Source organism: Protopterus annectens, chromosome 7.part0, assembly GCF_019279795.1.
Source record: "Protopterus annectens isolate FY-2018-M chromosome 7.part0, PAN1.0, whole genome shotgun sequence".
NCBI classification, from domain to species: Eukaryota; Metazoa; Chordata; order Ceratodontiformes; family Protopteridae; genus Protopterus; species Protopterus annectens.
The window spans coordinates 1182289145-1182309710 of record NC_056739.1 but is presented as its reverse complement, the minus strand read 5'-3'; the positions used below and the strand labels follow the sequence as shown (position 1 = coordinate 1182309710).

The following is a 20566-nucleotide window of genomic DNA, read 5'->3' as shown; positions in this document are numbered from 1 at the left end:
TTTCCATTTATTCATTGATTTCAGACTTGCCTGTCTTCTTCCTGTTCATCTCCATCTCCCAACATCATACTCTGGTTCAAGTCCAAGATACTGATGATTCTTCTAGTGAAGTCCTGTGCCTTTTTCTGTCTCTCAAGCATTTTTCTTTGGAACATTGGAAAAGCTTTCACTGGCAAAGTCTCTCTATGAACCTTACCATCAGAAGAATGAGAACCCGAGTCTCTTTCTGCTCACTTTTTGTTGAATAAACTTTTTTTATTTCCTTCTTAGCCTGTTCTGCATCAAAAATGACTTTGATCCTCCAGGAAAAAACACTTTGAAGACAGGTGGATACAGCAGCTTGAATCTCACACCTGCCTCTTAGCATTCCCTGATTCCATGAATAAATTTGTTTCTCTTCTGCGTGGTATACAGTGAGTAATCATTTTCCACACTCAGCTGTTTCCAACATTTAATACTTTTCTCTTTTGCCAAGGTTTTGTCAGGATCAACTCTTTCTGTTGGTATGATTACATCTTTACTAATATAGGTCTTTGCTGCTTTCTCATGTTCAGGTTAGGAGCATACATTCAGTGTGCCCTTTCAGTTAAATTCTGCAGTAGAACACCACTCCACTTGCTTATTTGTGCTTTCATAAAATTAGTAGTTTCATTCTTCAAGTTTCTTTGGTACAACAGAAAATCTCTGGTTTCTCTGCTCATTGCTGTCTTCAAGTGCTACTATTTTTAAACAGTTCTTCCTGAGAAACCTCATATTCAGTCAGCTTTTTCTTCATGTCATCCCCTGATTTTTTTTGTAGTTTTACCAGTTCATCTGAATGGCTTTTTAAAGCTTCTTTCATTTTTTCCATCTTTTTGTTGTTTTAATTGTTATATTCTTTCAGTGTTTCGTTTATTTTCATCGCCTCTGAGTAAATTTGATTTATTTTTTCCTCTAAATTGCTAAAAACTATTTCTCACACCAAAGCTGAATCTTGCACTCCTTTTTGATTAACAGCTGCAGAATACGTCCCAAACAGTTTATGCTCTTCATCTTATTTGGTTGATTTTTTTCTTTCAGGTTTTTCAAATTTCTTCTTTGCTGGCTTCCAGGCAGTATATTAACTAACTAGTAACTGAATTTACCCCCCCCCCAAAAAAAAAAAATCAATGGCAGTATGGCACTCATTTTTCTCAGTTTCTGTTTTCACACTGGGAGAGATGAAGGTATGCTGTTCATAAGTGTGCACCCATCTTGGAAGTTTCATTTCTGTAATTGTATGTATTTTGTGATTTCCACCAAAATATATTTTTTGGTCAATATGCCTGTCCATTTCTGCATTTACTGGTATTTGTTACTGCACGTAGAAATGTAATAATTTAATATTGACATCTTGAGCAGATTTATTTGGATTATTAAGGGCAGTGTCCCAGTCTGTTTTCATATACATTTATTGCATCATAGTTTCCATTAGTAAACTATAGGAAGGGTAATTTATTTGTGACCGAGTTTGATTTTACTCTTGGGTTAGATGGTATCATGATCATAAACATCATGGGTATAACCAAGAATGTGGATTTTTAAGATGGCTGGTCATTGATCAACAGGCTCATTAGACCCCTCCCAGTGTGAACACTGAAATTGAGGGGGGGGGGCAATAAAAACTATAAAACTGGGTAAAAGCCAGTTACTGACTAGTAATTGCACTACTTTGATGCCACAAAAGAAGGCATTTGCAGAAAGCAAGATAAAATGAACTCATTAGCGCATATGTGGTGAGGAATGTCCCACCTCTAGCAGCTTACACGCAGCCTGCATTCCTATGTGTTTTCTGAAAAAAAATAACGTAAAAAAGCTTAAGATGGATAAATGTAATATTTTGTGAACAGCAAACACTATTAAAACTGCACAAGTAGCAATGTTATCAGTAAGAAGTATTTTTCACAGTGATAATAAGTAGTGCATTCTTAGGCATTTAATAAATAAAATAATATAGCAATAACCCACGCCTGGGTGTGGTAAATTACCACGGTTGGCGTGGTTTGGTCCCGAGGCTAAGCCCGAGGGACCAAACAAACCGTAGAAGTGGTTATTGCTATTATACCATGACATTATTTAAGAAAATAAACTATTACTTTTCTTAAATAATGGCATAGTATAATGCCTGTTTGCTGCCCTTCCGCAGATGTCTGGCATCGCGGCAGTTCTGATGTACTGCGAGAAAGCAAGATCTCCGTTGCTTTTTTTAAATGAGTTAACGGAGATGTCCGCTATGTTAAACTCATTTAACATTAAAAAAGCAATGGAGATTTGCTTTTTTTAAACACTGTGCTATGTTAAATTAACATAGAGCAACGGAGAATCTTAAACCCATTTAACATAGCGAGACAGTGTTTAAGCTAATGGAAAAAGTCCGGCGACGGACCTTTTCCATTAGTATAACTTCGACGCTACGACGGGCCAATCAGCGTGCACGTTTTCAGTCAAGGGTATAATGTATTATAATGCAGACAAACCTCAAGTTATATTTTTTGCCAAACTTTCAGAAACAAATTCTCATATCTTGGAAACTATACAACATAAACATATATTGCTAGAACATTGTTGTTAAACAGATGTAAGCTTTCACATGACAAGAAGAAGTTCCACTGAGTGCATGTTTACTGAGATATTTACATAAAAATGAAAATGCATGCTTAATTGTATAATTAGCAATATAAGTAACTCTGAATATCACTCAAGATGTGCAACTTAAAGGTGCAATAAATCACTGATTGTTTTCTTCAACAACATCTGAGGTTTTAACCTGATGTCATGCAACAGTTTGCAAGTCTCTTGTTTTTGAAGTATTATCACTAGCAACTAGTAATAACTTGGGTTGGTGTGATATAAATGGACATTGACAATGAAGTCCCCTGTCTACCATGATGGCGTATCACACCATATCACTGAATAACATGTAGGGCTCTGTTTTGAAAATATCAGCACAAATATGAAAATATGAATAATAAGGGGCAAATAGTGATTCATTTCTGTACTGCAGCACATCCTAGATTAATAATCTTAGTGTTGTTTTTTAATAACTCCTTACACTTTCTAATACTACCTATTATTAGCTGATAAGTTGCTTAGTTAAAGAAGCCAGACGCAGAAAAACGACTAGATGCCATAAGGAGCTATGGGTGTGAACTAAAAATATACAAAAATGGCATTTTAGGTGTGAATGAGTTAACCAGAAAAGAGGAAGAAACAGTTCTGGCTGGAAAGACTTTTAGCTGTCCAGCTTAAAAAAAAGTTCAAGTTTCATCTTTGATACAGAAGATGACATCCATTATTTTAGTGGAAAACTTAGGTGCACTCAGAAGTGTTTAAAACAAGTGAACCACTGAAGGAATATATAAAGTCAAATAAAAAAATGCTGGAAAAAAATAAAGTAAGCTTTAAGTAGATGTTCCAGTGAGCTGATAACACTGCAAAACTCAGACTGAAATGAAAAAAAGGCTGGTTGAGCATGTGGTTTCTCAAAAAAAGGTCTGTTTCAGAAAAATAGTAGAGCTGGAAGACAGAGCACACAGAGAAAAATCTAAGGTTTTACTACTGTACCAGATAAATTGGAAAGAGCAGACTGCATCAGTTTTATGAAAGTACTAACCAACAGCTGTACTGGTGTTCCCACAGCAGGATTTGTGAATTGAGAGGACACATCATGTTGTATGCCTCAAATCTGGCCACAAGAAAACAGCCAAGACATATATTAGTGTAGATGCAGTCATACCAGCCGAAAGAGTTGCACTTGACAAAACTGTGGCAAAGTATTACAAGTTGGGCAACAGAGTACTTATGGAGAGTGATTATTCACTGTACATTAGGCAGAAGAGAAGCTATTTTTAAGTTATGGAATGTAGAGAGGTGGATGTGAAATTCAAGCTGCAGAATCCAGCTCTCTTAAGAATATTTTGTTTCTGGGAAATCAGACATTTTTGCATGCAGAACAGACTAAGAAAGAAAGAAACAAAAAACTTTTGCCAGGAAGCATAAGGAGACTTGGCTTCTCATTCTTTGGAAAATAGCAAAGCTGAAGGAGAGACTTTGCCATTGAAATATTTTCCTCTGTTCCAAAGGAAAATGCTTGCACAAGAGAAAAAAAGCACAGTTGCAGACTAGAATCAGGAGTACCTTGGAGACTGGTGTTGGAAGATGTATAGGATCAGGAAGAACAGCAACATTGTGAAATTGGTGAATAAATGTGAGACTGTAATGCATCAGTCTCATTTGATAGGGATATGCATGTGAGATGCAGATTTGTAAGGTGTCCGAGAAAGACTGGAAGTTTGCTGACTGTGTTACACTAGTGTGCGAACTGTAAAGCATATTCCCCTCATTGACATTATTGTTTAGAAGGACACTGAGGAGTTTGAAGAAGTAGCTGTAAATAAAACAAGTTTTTATTAATAAGTACATTGCACATCACATTGTAAAGCAGTTTTGAATATCGTGCAGTCGGGGTATTTTAAAAGTGAGGTTGGTAGATTCTTACCAGCAACTGCTGTATATATCAGAATTAGAATCAGAATCCCATTTATTGGCCAAGTATGCATGCTTACAAGGAATTTGACTCTGGTTTCAGTGACTCTCCAAGTACGAATTACATACACGCAACTATTACGAACAAGACAAATGACATACATGCAACTATTAAGAACAAGAGAAAAAGTAAATATACATGCAAAGTGCAACTCAGTGCAAGAAGTACTGAAATAAACTCTGAAAGAAACAAGTATTAACAATATGTAAACAATACTGCAGAATTCTTGGAGGCTTGGGAAAAAGAATACCCCAAACTAATAAGCTGATATTAAAACAATAAAGAACTTTTACTTAGTTGTAGTGTACCCAGGCTTTACACTGCAACAAGGTAAGAAAGAGTGGACAGAAACAAGTTAAAGTTAGTATAATGTTGAGATCTTTAGCTGATGAGGTAGAGAAAGTAAAAGTGCATTGACCATGTTACATGTAGAATTATGTTTCCCCTGTTTGTGTAGAGGTGGATGTTTAGATTGAAAGACATGGAAGTGATAGTTCTTTTATGTGCTTGCAAAGGTATTTGTTAGTTTTTTCTGGTTCTACTTTAACTGCTCAAGCCCCATCTGCTCAAAATCCAGGAACTTGCAGTGAGGAGCTGGACCAGCTGTTTTCCCATCCTCCGACTTGGCTTAGCAGCTGCTCAAGCTCCAACATGAGATCAGAAATGCACCTGCCACAGTTGTTGAATGCAATCAAGGTCTCATCAGGAAACTGGTAACTGGGAAATTCAGTCCACAAAGATAATGGTTGCTGTAAACAGTTAATCTGAGACACCAAAACACAGTGTAAACTGGCAGTTGCATGGAAAGAAGCACACCCAAAATAAGATGATGATCCTTTTAATATCAATATTAATTAAGCACTTTCATCCTAGAAACTGTGGACTTAATCAGAACTCACTGCAGTCAGATGTATCCGTCTATCCATGGTGGCCAATGCAAAACATAATATGAACTAAGGGTTCCTGAGCCCTACTATACTGTTGTTACAGTGTCAGTGTGTGTCTGACTATTTGCAATACACTGGACTGGGTACTGCTACTTGTCAGTCCTAGGAGGAGTTAGGGAAGGGAGGAGGATTTTAGGTTTAGGGCTCAGCAGAAGTTAGCTCTGTGTTAGGGAGAAGAGGTGGATTTTAGGTTTAGGGAGTTATTGGGAATTAGCAGAGGGCTAGGGAGGGTTCCGGGAGGGATAGTTAAGTTAGTGGTTGTTTGCGGGAATTGGGGGCCGTGGACATGTTTTGTAAGCTAATGGTATACAAGCACTTGTACACCCATTTCTTTCAGTAGGAAAGACTTGTGCTCTGAGTAAAATTTGCAGAGATTTTTAATTGCATCTGGAAAGTCACTAGATATTTTATTTGTATTACCAACTGATTTTACTCAGAGGAAAAAAAAGCCTGCAAGTGCAAGCAATTAATCATGAGAGGTCTGAACACTGTCTACTGAGTGAATTGTAGACAATGTAATTCACATTTAAAAGTACATTGGCAAGAATTTCAGTGAAAATTTTAATTTGAAACTGTAGACGTGGATAATTTATATAAGTAGTTGCCTTCCCATCAAACGTAGCACTTTAATGCATTTAATATAACAGCACAATTTAATTTATTTGAACTGCTTCTTACTGAAATTGGTACACCTTGTTTGCTGTAGTGTAGACTAGATCCAGGCCTGCTGAATCTAACTTTGTTTGTATAACTTGAGCACTAATCCAGGCATTCTTTAAAGTATTCAATTGTATTTACTACTGCTTGGTAGTAACTTGATTAAAGTGTAGCTATCATTCTAAGTCTTTTGGATTAAGCACTTGGGCTTCAGACCAGTTGTTTTACATTAGGAAGGTTTGTGGCCTGCACTGTGGTGGCAGGACAGGTAGCTTACATCCTTCTAAGTTGGGAACTGCTGATTGAGGGCTCAGTGTCTGTTATTCTAAAAGTGTATTAGTTCTGGTTTAAGCACTTGGACTTCAGGCCAGTTATTTTACATTAAGAAGGTTCGTGGTCTGCACTCTTGTGGGAGGAGAGGCTGGACTCTGCCCTTCTGAGCTGGGAATTTCTGGTTAAAGGCTTATAGTGCCTGCATATTTCAACTGTTTCTTACTGAAATTGGTACACCTTGTTTGTTGTAGCATAGACTAGATCCAGGCCTGCTGAATCTAGCTTTGTTTGTATGCTTGTTGTTTGTTTGCTTGTTATTTCCCTGAAACACTAATACCACCTAAAACTCGGCATTTCAGCGCTTCTGTGGATCCCTAGTGATATCTGCATTGCTTACTGTACTTATTTCCTTGTTTCACTTAAAAGAAAGTTACTGTTTGTCGTTTTTGCATTTAAGTTACCTGTAACACATTGCATTTAAGTTACCTGGCACTTGCTCACTAAAGCAATTATATAAGTCAGCACTAAAAAATTAAAAGCACTATACCCTCACAAACTCCCCTTGAGTACCTTGTTCCCCATTGGCCCTTTTTTTCAATTATAAAGGAATTCCCAATACTATTCTAGCATGTCCAAAGGTCAGTTGTCAATCTCCTCTCCAGTGCAGCTGGTGAATCTGGGAATCTTGAGGCAATGTTACAACTGCCTCATGTACACAGACAACCCTCTCCTCCTCCCAACAAATTCCAACACATGTGAGAGATGCATCCATATAGCCAGACTGGAGGCTAAGCTCTCTCAACTCAGTACTGGCGTAACCAGTCAGGAGGAGAAGGAAACCACACTCACTACAATTCCAGTCTCACATAGACCTACCACGACAGCATCCCAAACACAAAAACATACTCGGAGGCTCTAAATAAAAATCTGCCTAAGCAGCAGAGACCTCCAAAGCAGACACCCAAGCAACCACTACCCCAAAACAAAGCGCGTGCAACACATAGCTGACAAAGCCAGTGTGCCGAACAGTCACAGCCCTTAAGGCTAAACAACACACCCGATACACTTGTAATAGGTGACTCTATCATCAGGCACACTGACGTCCAGCTCACCAGGCTGAACAAGGAGAAGGTCACGGTGAGCTGCCTGTCGGGTGCTAGGATCTGCCACATAACACAAGCACTCAGGTCACTCCAAGGCAAGTACAAATATGACTCAAGTCATTGTCCATGCTGGTGTGAATGACCTGAGATGTACCTCCCTGGACTACATGAAAAGAGACATAGAGGAGCTCTCTGAGCATGTGGCCAAGGCCGGTATGACCCTGACCTTGAGTAGCATCTTACCCTCACCAAGAATGATGCCACAATATGAAGACAAGATGATCAATTTCAACAATTGGCTTAAGTATTGGTGTCATTCAAAGGGGATCTAATGCCTGCCAGCCTGGGATGACATGCTCAACAAGCCATGATGCTTCACTAGGGACGGCTTGCACCTGTCACCCCTGGGCTTTCGGATATTGGCAAAGGCTCTTGCTACCCCCATAGTGTCTTTTTTAGGCAAGGCTCAAAAGACAAACCCACCTCCATAGGTATCACAAGGGATAAGAAACTAAGAGTAATGCTACTCAACGCCAGAAGTCTAAACCTCAAGATGCACGCATTCAAAACTCTCCTTAGCATGGAGAACATCGATATCTGTGCAGTAGCAGAAACCTGGTTCAAGGCTGCCGAGAGCACCCCAGCACTACCAGGTTATACCTCATACCATGCTTTTCGGCCCCAAAACTTGGACCGAACCACAAAAGGGGGGGGAGTATCAATATTCGTCAAAGATACCCACACCTCCAGGTTGGTGGCACAGCATGAAGCATCAGAGACTATCCATGTGCAACTAACAGTGGGTAAAACTGCCTTCCAGTTTATAGCCTGCTACAGACCACCCTCCCAAACCCAGGAACCCCACTCGGCCTTCCTGAGAACACTGGAAAATATGAAGACTCTCCAAACACCATTATATTGGGCGACTTCAACTACCCAAACATAGACTGGGAGCATTACTCTAGCTCCAACACCCTAGCCCAAAGGTTCCTAGAATTTATAAACTCAAATGCTATGGAACAACTTGTTACCACTCCCACAAGAGGGGAAAACATACTGGACCTGATCATCACCAACATGGGGATTCTATGCTCCAGACCAGAAGTGTATCCCTCACTGGTAAGATCAGACCATAAACTAATCTCACTGGATATTCACATCCTGACCCCACCTCCTGCCCAGAAAACCACAGTGAAAAAGTTCTCTAAAGCAAATTTCACACTCCTCAAAACCGAGGTGGAATCCTTCAAAGCCCCCGGACCTGTGGAAAATATGGCCCAGACCGCAGAATCCTTTATAAATGCATTCTATGAACACCTTCAGGAATGCATGGATCATGCAATCCCAAATAATACCAAGACCCAATCCTCCAAAGGCAGACGTCCTGTCTGGTGGACCCCAGCCATAAACAATAGAAGGAGGAAGCTACTAAATGATAGAGCAAAATCCCAGAAAGGGAAGACATCCCTGATCAGTATTAGCAAAAAACTACGGGCACTCATAAAATCGTCTAAGGCCAGCTTCGAGAGAAAAATTGCACAGGACACTAAGGATAATCACAAGGCTTTCTTTAGTTATGTTAGGAACCTGGGTGGGAATTCCCAGATATGCTCAGAATTAGTCCAAAATGACAAAAAATACACCGAACCCACAGACATTGCCAATATCCTAGCTGACAGGTTCAGTGCAAACTTCTCCCCACCAAAAGGGCAAATATCTATCCCAGCAGAGTGCTGCCCCCCTGACATCTCAGATGCTCAGGTAAGAGCCGCTCTCTCCAAAGCAAAAACACAGCATCAATGGGACCAGACGGTGTCCCGGGCTGCATCCTACATGAACTCCAAGAAGAGCTAAACCCAAACATAAAACTACTGTTCAATCTCAGCCTTACTATAGGATATGTACCCAAAGAGTGGCGTACAGCAACAGTGGTCCCTCTCCACAAAGGTGGTGCCTCAGCGGATCCTGGAAACTATTGCCCCATAAGCCTGACTAGCTTGGTCTGCAAAGCTATGGAAAGGATCATCATGGACCTCTTAAATAAAGATATTGGGGACCTACAGACACTGGATCCTACCCAGTTCGGCTTTGTTAAGGGCAGATCCTGTCTCTTAAACCTGGTTGATTTCTTTGAAACAGTCACCAAGGCCATTGACAAGGGGAAGGTGGTCCACACAGCCTACCTGGACCTCGCAAAAGCCTTCGATACAATACCCCACTCGGGCATTCTAGATAAGCTCACCAGCTTAAATATAAACTCATATGTCACTAGATGGGTTGCAAACTGGCTCAAGGACAGAACCCACATGGTTAGAATTGCTGGAGCCATGTCAGACTCCAAACCAGTTACAAGTGGCGTCCCACAAGGCTCAGTCCTGGGACCTCTCTTGTTCGGTATATATTTCTCAGAGGTACAGGCCAACACGGACGGAATGTGGCTGACCAAGTTCACAGATGACTGCAAACTGGGCACCATAATAGACACTCCAGCCGACACAAGCATCCTCCAAAAGGGCCTCATAGAAACAGACAACTGGTGCCAGAGCCATGGCCTTAAGCTAAATGCCAAAAAGTGTATAGTCATCCCCTTCGGCAAAAACAAAGTGCCCACAAATTACCACATAGTAATCCATTAAGTACAGAAGAAGTAATTAGGGACCTGGGGACCCAAGTTGATAGCAGTCTCTCATTTGACAACCATGTGGCCAAAATGGTTAGAAAAACATTTTATATAGCCCACCTAATCATGAAGGGATTCAGATCTAGATCAGGGGAGGTCATCGTGCCTCTTTACTCATCCCTCATCAGGCCCATAATTGAGTACAATGGCCCTTTTGGGATGTACCTTACCAGACACCTGCAGCAACTGGAAAGACCCCAAAAGTACCTCACCAAGAGGATCAAAGGGCTCAAACAGATGCCATATGCTGCCCGGTTAAAGAAACTCCAGCTCTACTCAGTGGCATACCGCCTGTTCAGGGGCGATCCTGTGCCTGACGTATAAAGCCATGTCCAACCCGGAATTAATGGACATGCTGCACCTCAGAAAATCCAAATCCCATCGAGCTACGCGCTCGAGAGACTTGAACCTCAGCACTGAAATAAATAGGACATGCTGGAGGGACAGATTGATAACCCAGAGGCTCCCTTCACTCTGGAATAAAATCCCAGTCCAGGTTAGGCAGAGTCCCTCATTGACTCTCTTCAAGAGGAATCTTGATGAGTGGATGGGAGACCATAGGTTTAACCCGGGTATCACTTCTGTGTCACTGTTAGACAGAGGGACAGTATACTATCCTCGAAAAAGGGCATATCAAAATTAATTTAAAATGGGTGGCGAAAGCCAAACACATTCTGGCTAGGCTTATAAATGCCTTAGGGCAGATAGCCTAGTATGAACCTATGAACCTATAAAGGTAGCCAGTGCACTTTTTTTTTAGGGTGAGAAGTTATGTTTACTGAAAACATGTAAACTGTGTTTTACATCTCATTGGGAGGAGAGCTAATACATTAACTGCTGTTCATTTAAGTGGACAGGGGTTCTGAAAATGTTTGTGGGGTTTTTTTGAGTGTTTTCATTGAAGCAAAACATCTTGAAAAAAGTGACCTGTTCAATTGAAGATGAAAAAGCATCTTCATAAGAACCAGCCAGACAATAATACATGCACGTAGGCTAAAATTTGGAAATAGTCATTCACAAGAACTGTCTTGTATAATAGGTGGGAGTAATTGGGAGTAATAATTTGCTGTTGTAATTGTCACACTCTGCACATTATCATGGAATGCAAATTGCTTTAGAGTATAGACAAAAAGCAAAGAGTATTGAATTATATTAAGAAGTGTAAGGTCTAAGTAGCAATGTTGCAGGAGATTCACTTAGATGGAAATATAGTAATATGACAAAGAAAGAATTTCAGGTGGATATTCAACAGATTACCAGGGGGCAAAGGAAAAGGGGAATAGTAATACTGATTGCTACAGGGGGCTTCAGTAATGATAAAATAGGGAGAAAGACAGAAGTGGCAGATTTTGTCTTAGTAAGGAATTATTGGCAGATGAAGAGGCTTATACTGGCATGTATTTGTATTCCACCAAGAGAATTGTGGGAAAAATAATTTTCAGCAAAGAATATTATTTATGGGTGGTGACTAGAACCCATTATGCAATAGTGAGCACATATCAGGGAGACCTAGAAGGTAAAATGTAACAAAAGAGGGTTGACTTCTGAAGAAATGTATGAAAAAAGGTTTTGTTTAGTATGGAAGCTGTGAATTCAGTAGTAGAAACCCAGACAGAATGTACATATCATTATCCAGGGTGCATAATTGGGCTAGACCGAGTAGAAATTATGTTTCTCAAGAGTGTGCTTATTTAACCGAAAGCTATTTAAGATCATACATCAGTAAAAAAGCTAGTGGAGTAATGGAGTAAAATGAGGCACTAGCACTTTCCTACATATCAGAAAGGTATTACGGAATGGGTAATATAAATGATTCTAGAGTTATTGGGAAGATAGAAATTACTTCAGAAAGGATAATTAGTGAGTGGATGAAATGAAAACGGAGTGTAAAAGCATGATAGAAAAGAGAGAAATAGATTTGGAAAATATTAATAGGAATTACATGCAGAGGTTGACAAATGTTGAATAATTGCAGAACAATGGGAATCTCCCAAAACAAGAGGAGGAACAACTGCTGAGTGCCAAAGGGAAAATAAGCAGATTCTTGGATAATATGCATGAGTTTAGAATTATTAAGCAACTATTTTTGGTAATCACTCTAGGGCGCACAAACCTTTAGCAGAATGACAGGCAACAGGAAGAAGAAAGGGTTGTCATTAAACACAGGGAGCCTATAAGAAGGAAAAATAACTGGAAATTCTATACAGATTTTAAAACTGTTTTGAAAACTGGGTCCTCTTCAGAAGCTCAAGTCTTCAAAAAGTCTAACTTTGTATGGTCGAGACCATATGATTGACTTTCTGAAAACTCAAAGCTTTAGAATGGAGATCACAGTGCACTAGAGATTGGGGAATTTAACCTTTTCTCCACTGTAGTGCAGTCTTGGAATTGGTATATGTAATATGCAGGGGGGGGGGTGCTGGGGACTTCCCTCCCTGCAAAAACATAGTAGATTTTTGCTATTTTCCAAAGTTTGAATTTCCGGAAAGTCTCAACCATATGAAGTTCAACTTTTTTTAAAGAGTTGAGCTTCTGAATGGGATCCTAAAAATTTATGACAATTTTTATAAACCAGAGGAATGAGAAAGTCACAAATGAAAATATTTATGGAAGATGAATAATAATGCCAAGGTTACAGACAGATGAGACTCAATAATTAATAGCTGTGATAGGAGTAGATTAGGTAAAAATAGTGATGTATAATTAATCAACAAGAAAGTCTCCAAGGACAGACACTATTCATATGGAAATTTGTAAGTTGGGAGGAAAGAAAGTGTTAAAGATCTATAACATTTAGGTTAACAATGTTTTAAAGATGGGAGTAGCAGCATCTTGGAAGAAAGCTGTGGTGACTAATTTACGGGTGAAGACCTTCAGACTCAGATTTCAGAGAGATCCATTTCAATTTTAAACCATGATTATAAAGTGTTTATGTTTCTACTAGCTACGAGAATGACAACTATGTTGCCAAGAATGATAGATATGGATCAGAATTTTTGAGGAGAGGCAAACATTTGACAACAGTAATAAAACCATGATCCAGAGGGAAGCAGAATGTAAGAAAGCACTGTTGTTAGTGTGTCTTCTTGCAAACAAAGCATTTGATGGAATCAGCTGGGATTTTACGAGTAGCTCAGTGGTAGCATTCGAGTTCCCTGGTAGAACAATAGCGTTAATTAGAAGGATATGTGAAAGTTCACGAGCAAGGATTAAGGTGAAAGCATTCCTCTCTAACAGGGTGTTAGAACACAAGAACCAAATTGGAGATTCTTCTTTCCCATTTGTTATGTACTTTATATTTAGAACCTTTGGCAAAGAAAATAATTGACTTGCAAATGCAAGAATATAACTGGTATGGTAATCAATAAAAGTTGGCTTTTTAAACAGTTAATATTATTTTATACTTGATAAATCCAGAAAAGGACATTTAGGCATTGTGGAGCATTTTGAGGCAATTTCAAGTTTTTTCAAAATATAAAATAAATGAAGTTAAAATAAAAGCTATAGCTTTGATAAACTATGTAGCCACACATGAATTGGTTAAATGATACTCATATTTATGGGCACACAATAAGATGACGTTTTTAGATGCGTGGATTTTAAAAGGATTCTATTATGGCAGCAAAGAATATGGTGGAAGAGACCAAAACAATAATACAAACTTTGTGAATCTTGCAGCTCTTGATTATGAATGTGGATTTTAAGGTACAAGCAATGAAATGCTTCCAGTCCCTTTAATTTTACATACAGGTCAGGCATATGTTTCTCAACCAAAGGAGAAGAAGTGGACCATAATTAATAAAGATAAGAAGTTTATTTGGGTGGGGAAGAGGGCAAGAATTAAGTGAGATAAACTGATTCTTTCCATAGAATTATGCGGTTTTAGATTACCTGATTTGAAGGGATACTTTAGAGCTATGCAGTTAAAACTCATGTAGATAACGTGAGCAGAAAGTTTTAAATCCAAACTGGAAAGGGAAGAAGATGAAATAGGGGTGGAGTGTGGAAAGTAAGGAAAGAGTGGGATTTTGGATGCATCCCCTAAAGGAGAATAACAATAACCATAGAGAGTATTATGTTCATAAAGTAGCAGAAAGCATTCTAAGAGCTAAGCCAACAATGGAATAGAGAGAGGAGATTTTGCTAATGGGGATGGCTGGAAGTAGGGGGTATAGAAAGTAGGCAAGATGAGGCTGGAATTTACTGGAGGAAATGCAGTAAAAGAGCCAAGGTACTGGGAGCAAATAAGAGAGGAAAGGTAGCAGAGTGGGATGAGGCCAAGCAGAAGTTTGGACTGAAGGTTAGAGTCTGCTTTCCCCATCAGAGATTGATAAGAGTATAGGCAAACAGAAAGATATAGAGGAGTACTAAGTGAAAGACCAGCACAGATAGTGGTTTTAGTTGAGTCTAGACCAGAAGTTGCTGCTAAAAAGGGGTAGTTAGTAGGGTGTGTAACATATTGCATGATAACTATAAGAATCCATCAAAGGAGGCTAGAAAAGATTGGGAGCAAAGAACTGAAATGCAGTATACAAAGGAACAATGGGAGGACATCTGTATAGTTTCCAAATATACAACAAAGTCCAGAAGGTGTAGGATTTTTGCTTGGAAATATTTGCATAGGTATTTTATAATACCAAAGTAGATTTTGGAGTATTTTATTCAGGTAGATAGCAAATGCTAGAAGTGTGATGGGAAAGAGCGAGGTAATTGTGAAGATGTTTTCTGGGATTATAACACGTTGGCAGATTTCAAAATTTCTCTACAGAGTACTTTGTCAGAAATGTTTGGGGAGCAATAGTTGTAACTAATGAAATTATTCTTTTGAGATGGGATATAGGATCGGTATTGCCCAGACCTAGTAAGGACTTACTAAGTTTAACACTATTGGCTTTCAAAAAAGCAATTGCTAAAAACAGAAATCACAATCTAAACCAGCTATAACTGAAATACTGAATACTTTAAAGGAGATAAAAGAACTGGAGGTGGGATATTTAGAAAATGGGAGGTGCAAATGACAGAGAAATAAGTGGATTTCTTTGGAACAGTACATGCAAAATAATGTTCAGATGGAGGACTGAGGTTTTAGGTGAAGGTAGAAATTAAACAATTAATTTTTGTAATGTTGAATGATTATTTATTGGCATTTATTTATGTGCTGACTAGACAAAAAAGTTATCCTTTTCACGTATGATTGGGGAAGAAAAGCTTCAAAAACCCTTGTACATGGAAATTCAAAGTTAACAGTTACAGAGAAATTTTGTCACATACATCAAATAATATCAACTAACAAATAGATGGTGGGAATACAGCTATAAATGCTATTATGTAAAAGAAATTAAAAAATAGCATTTTTAGTTAAGTTGAGATAGAGAGTGGAATAAGAAAAATTGAGTGGAGAAGATCAAACCCAATTCAGTACAGCAAAATGATCATTTGGAGAGTAGGTAGAGCGAAAAATAAAAGGTCATGAGTTATACAAAGAGGCATAACAGGAAAGTAGTTAGTCAAGGGTGAAGCAGGGATATAGCCGCTTGTTTTGGGGATAGTATTTGAGTTGGTCCCTAAAGGATTTGCTTTGGTTGAGTTGTTGGAGTACAAAAGTTAAAGGCTTCTATATGTTAGAGTCATAAGACGAAAAGGCTGTCCCTGTTGTGATTATTAGATTTGGTTGTTACAGAAGAAGTTTATCAGTGGAGCGAAGAGTTTAAAAAAAAACAAAATTGGATAATGTATGAAAATAATGAAAAATTTGAAATGGTTTGTTTTCTTTGTTAATGCACGTGTACCTGTCATGGTTTAAAATGTGAAAATTCAATAATAGTGTTTATAACCCCCCCCTGTTTTTTTTTTTTTTTTTTAAGCACGAGTAGGGAGCAGAAAGATCCTAGTGTGGTCTGTATGATATCTAAGATATTTCCATTTGTTGATGAATTTTATATGATTGTGACTCAAATATTGCGACATATATTCATTTGATATTGATTTGTTTACCTAGTCAGGAAATCCCCATGCTCTGGAAGCGACATAGGCTGGGATACATTGAGGTGCACAATGTGTACATGTCCCAGTACTTTCTCCCAATTCAGCAACTGCCCTAACTTGGTGCTACACATCTTTGTGCTAGAGCAACCATGCTGAATGCTATTGAGGCATTCAGCAGGAGAGGCATATACCAATTAGCTATGTGCTCTCTCCAGTACCACCTTCAGAAAGGCATCTGCACAGCTGACTGATTCAAGAAATTGATCTGTTGTGTAGTTCAGCATGGTCATCCCTATCCATCATGTCATGGTACTGAACATGGTCAAAAGGCTATGTTCAACCACCTGCTACAGCTGTGGCACTGGGATCCGCATTTGGGGGAGCCACTGGACACCAAGGAATACTTTTATATGCAAGTGTCGTATCATCACCAGGTGGAAATGGGGGGGGGGATTCACTAGATACCATATACTGCAGTACTGTAATGACACCAACATTACTATGGGGATCAAGATTAGTGGTGGGGGATGGGATCAGTTGACACCAGGGAGAAATCAAAGATTAAAGTGACAACAGGAGTGCAGGAATCGGGTGTGGGAGATTCACTAAACCACTAGGGCATAATAGATACGTGCCATAATGGCAGTTCAGCTGTTGGGGGTGTAGGGAACCACAGGAAGGCAGATAGGTTAGGGACCTGTGTGTGTGTCAGCAATGATCTCTACATAGTGGTAAAAAATAAGATTGAAAGACATGCAAATTAGCAGATAATGAAGTCTTACCTCACCATTGCTAACATGCCTTTGTTCTATAGCATTGTTTTGTCATTTTATTTATCCTTTTGTTGACCAAGTTAGTCCCACTAGGTTAGTAGCATGTTTTCAGCGGAGATCAGAGGTGGTCTTTATACTACTAGGGGAAATTTGGGTGGAACATCAGGGAACTTACTCTGCTCTTTTCAGTAGGTGCCATGGGATCTTTTACATCCAGCTAAGCTAACACCAACACAAGCAGGTAGGACCTCTGTTTAACATCTTATCCGAAGGATGATTTAAATGTTATGTTGCTCTCTCAAGAAGTAAAGCTGCTCTTTGTCGTGCAGTCATGTGATTCGCTAGTGTTAAACCTCCCATTTCTTTTTTTTTTGCAGTAAACAACAAGATGAAGGCATTAATTTTAGTTGGTGGTTACGGAACAAGGCTTCGGCCTTTAACACTCAGTATACCAAAACCATTGGTCGATTTCTGCAATAAGCCAATCCTCCTTCACCAGATTGAAGCTTTAGTAAAGGTATGTGTGTGTGGCACTACATCAACCAGTAGGAACCAGTTTCTCTTAATGTTGCTTATAGAAAAGCAGAATTTGACTATTTTAAAGTAACATCTACATGCATGCTCAAATTTGGATAACTCTTCTCATATTTGTGATATGTACATTTTTAATCCACCTTCTTGTTGAATTCAGAGGTATTTGAAGGTATAATGAAGGATGATACACTGTGTAGATCCACAAAGTTCAGGAGAAGAACTGAGGCTAGGAAATAAACGTTTTCCATTTGCTTTAACATTTTGCCTGCACTTCTGTTTTGTCCATTGTGATATTTATATACCCGATTGCAAGAGTTAATGTTGATAGCTCACTGGTACAGTCATTAATAGCTGCATGATTTGAGGTTTGGTCCTGACTTTTTGTCACTGCTTGTGTGGAGTTTTACATGCTGCATGCATGCCTGGAAGAGTTTATTTTTTCAGGTACATCAATTTTATTCTGCCTCCCAAAACATACTGGGTGATTGGGTACTGTGAACTCTTCATATGTAATACATTTACTGTAACCATTGTAACCAAAATCATAGCTGAAAGGGGTCCAAGATTGCCCACTTCACTTACTTGGTTATCAAATGTACAAATAACTCTGCAGTTAGTCTGAGACTACTGGATGGTGAACTTTGTGAGTTGGAGATAAATGACAGGAAGCTTGGAAGTATTAATGCTAGAGGAATTGTAAACATTACTGACTACCTGTTAATTTATTTATGTTTGATAATTATGAACGTCTAGTTGGGAGATCCCATTTTCAGCGGTGACCTGGGGGCAATAACTCCAAAAACAATAACACTTCCGGTTTAAAAGCAGTAAAATAACAAATGATGTTCAGCCTGGTAACAAATTGGTAACATTAAAAGGAAAGGTTCAAATAGTACAAATAATGTAAGATGTTGAGTCTGATAACATAATCAACAAACTAGTGTGATATCACATAGAAAGTGTCAGCTTCACAGTAGTATTTAGGTAACAAGTGTAAAAAATGATTTGCAATGTTTGGTCTTCTAGGAAAAAGATAAAATTCTCAAAACTAACATCGGATGTTCAGTCGTAGAAAACAGTTTGATATTATGTAAAAAAAAAAAAAAAAAAAAACATATAAGCATGTACAAAATTAAGAGTAAATGTTAACATCGACAAGGAAAGAAAAAAAAAATTGTTGCACTCTTTGCCCCCACTGTCTCTTGATCATCCGCACCCTTCATAGCCATTCGGCCCATTTGATCCCCATCACTGAAGTGAACGTTGTTCAGGAGGAGCCATAATTCAGGCAGCCATCAGTGGTGGTTTTCTCCTTGGTTTCCACATTACTAATACAAACACCTGATGAAATATAGGGGAGGGTATAGTGGTATGGAAGCAGAGGAAGTTTCCACACTTCTGGAAGGGGCTGTCCCTCCAGACACCCTTGCCCCCCTAAACACAGGCATTAAGCTTCCTGGTTTCCATGTGAAAGTTGGCACTGCCCAATGTGCCATGGAGTGTGTGTCCCCCACCCCAGGAGAGGTGAGCTGGCCATGCCCATTCAGTCCTCCCCCTGTCTACCTGGTTATGCCAGCATTGAGGCCACTATTTGAACCCTGGTCACCTGGGTCATAATCTAGAACCTGCCCACTGCAGCTTGGAGTAAGGCTGCAAGAAAGTAAAAGTTAAAAAAATAACATAAGAATATTATAAACCAAGAATAATGAAGTTTACTTAAGAGCCATCAACCTTCTGTGTGGAGTCTGCATGTCCTCCTCTCGGTCGAGTGGCGTTCGAAAGACATGAGTGAGTGGGCATGCCTTCGTTGAAGGTTGGGCGTTGAGCTGGTACCTCGGCAGCATACAAAATCTACTGCCAATCATTAGCAGACCGAAGTTCCACTGTGGCAACCCCTAACCGAGAAAAGCCGAAAGAAGAACAACTTAAGAGCCATCAACAATCTCTCTTGCTTTTTTTTTTTGGCTCACTATTTATCAAGTATTGAAAACAGTGAGCAAAAAAAAAAAAACTACATTAAAAAAAAACTTTTTTTGCAGGCCACAGTGCCCCCTGCCATGAAATTATATATACCAACTCTACAGTTGCACCACAGTGAACAAGAAGGGAAAATAAATATGTACATGCTTGTGTAGTGCACAGGCTGCCGATGCCATTATTGTACATGCTTGTGTAGTGCACAGGCTGCCAATGCCATTATTGTACATGCTTGTGTAGTGCACAGGCTACCGATGCCATTATTGTACATGCTTGTGTAATGCACAGGCTGCCGATGCCACGAATGTACATGCTTGTGTAGTGCACTGGCTGTCGATGCCACGAATGTACATGCTTGTGTAGTGCACAGGCTGCTGATGCCACAAAAATACATGCTTGTGTAGTGCACAGGCTGCTGATGCCACGAACGTACATGGGCATGTAGAAGACAGGCTGCCAATGCCACAAATGTACATGGCCATGTAGAACATGGGCTGCCAGTACCATGAATTTAGATGGCCATGTAGAGCATGGGCTGCCAGTACCATGAATGTAGATGGCCATGTAGCGCACGGGCTGCCAGTGTCAAAACTATTTATTTTACATTTGTTTACCGGGCTAGTCTAACTGGATACATGTCCATTTTCAGTAGAGGCCCGGGGAGAAAAGCTCCTAGGTAAATACAGCTAAATTAACAAATTTCTGTGAGTTAAGCATATAAACAAAATCAATACAAAAAATACAAGCAAAAACAGACTGATTTACAGGATAAATTCTAACAATTCAAAGTAAATTGTCAGTATAGAATTCACTCTTAACAGTAGATGCAGTTAATATGGCAGAACCAAAAAACATATATTTTTTTTTTTTTTTTTTTTTTTTTTTCTGAAGGAAAAGAAGGGAAGATCAGAGTTTAGGGTGACTATAGAGCTAGTCAGGTTTGGAACAGTAACATAGCCAGTGAGATTTGAGATATACTTTCAGATTGTTTTTGAAAATGGATAGTGAGGGAAGTGTAGAAATGTCATTTGGTAGAAGATTCCAGGCTTTCCCTACTGTATTTGAAAAAAGAG

General features: G+C 39.2%; 1 protein-coding gene across 2 annotated transcripts in view; it reads left to right on the top strand.

Annotated features, from left to right (window-relative positions):
* Positions 1–20566, top strand: part of GMPPB (GDP-mannose pyrophosphorylase B) — an 824737-nt gene that overhangs the window by 78190 nt on the left and 725981 nt on the right. For both annotated transcript variants that reach the window (XM_044077786.1, XM_044077785.1), the window contains exon 2: positions 17360–17499. In XM_044077786.1, coding sequence (XP_043933721.1) covers positions 17371–17499 — 129 coding nt within the window. In that variant the 5' untranslated portion in view covers positions 17360–17370. The remainder of the gene's footprint in view (positions 1–17359; positions 17500–20566) is intronic.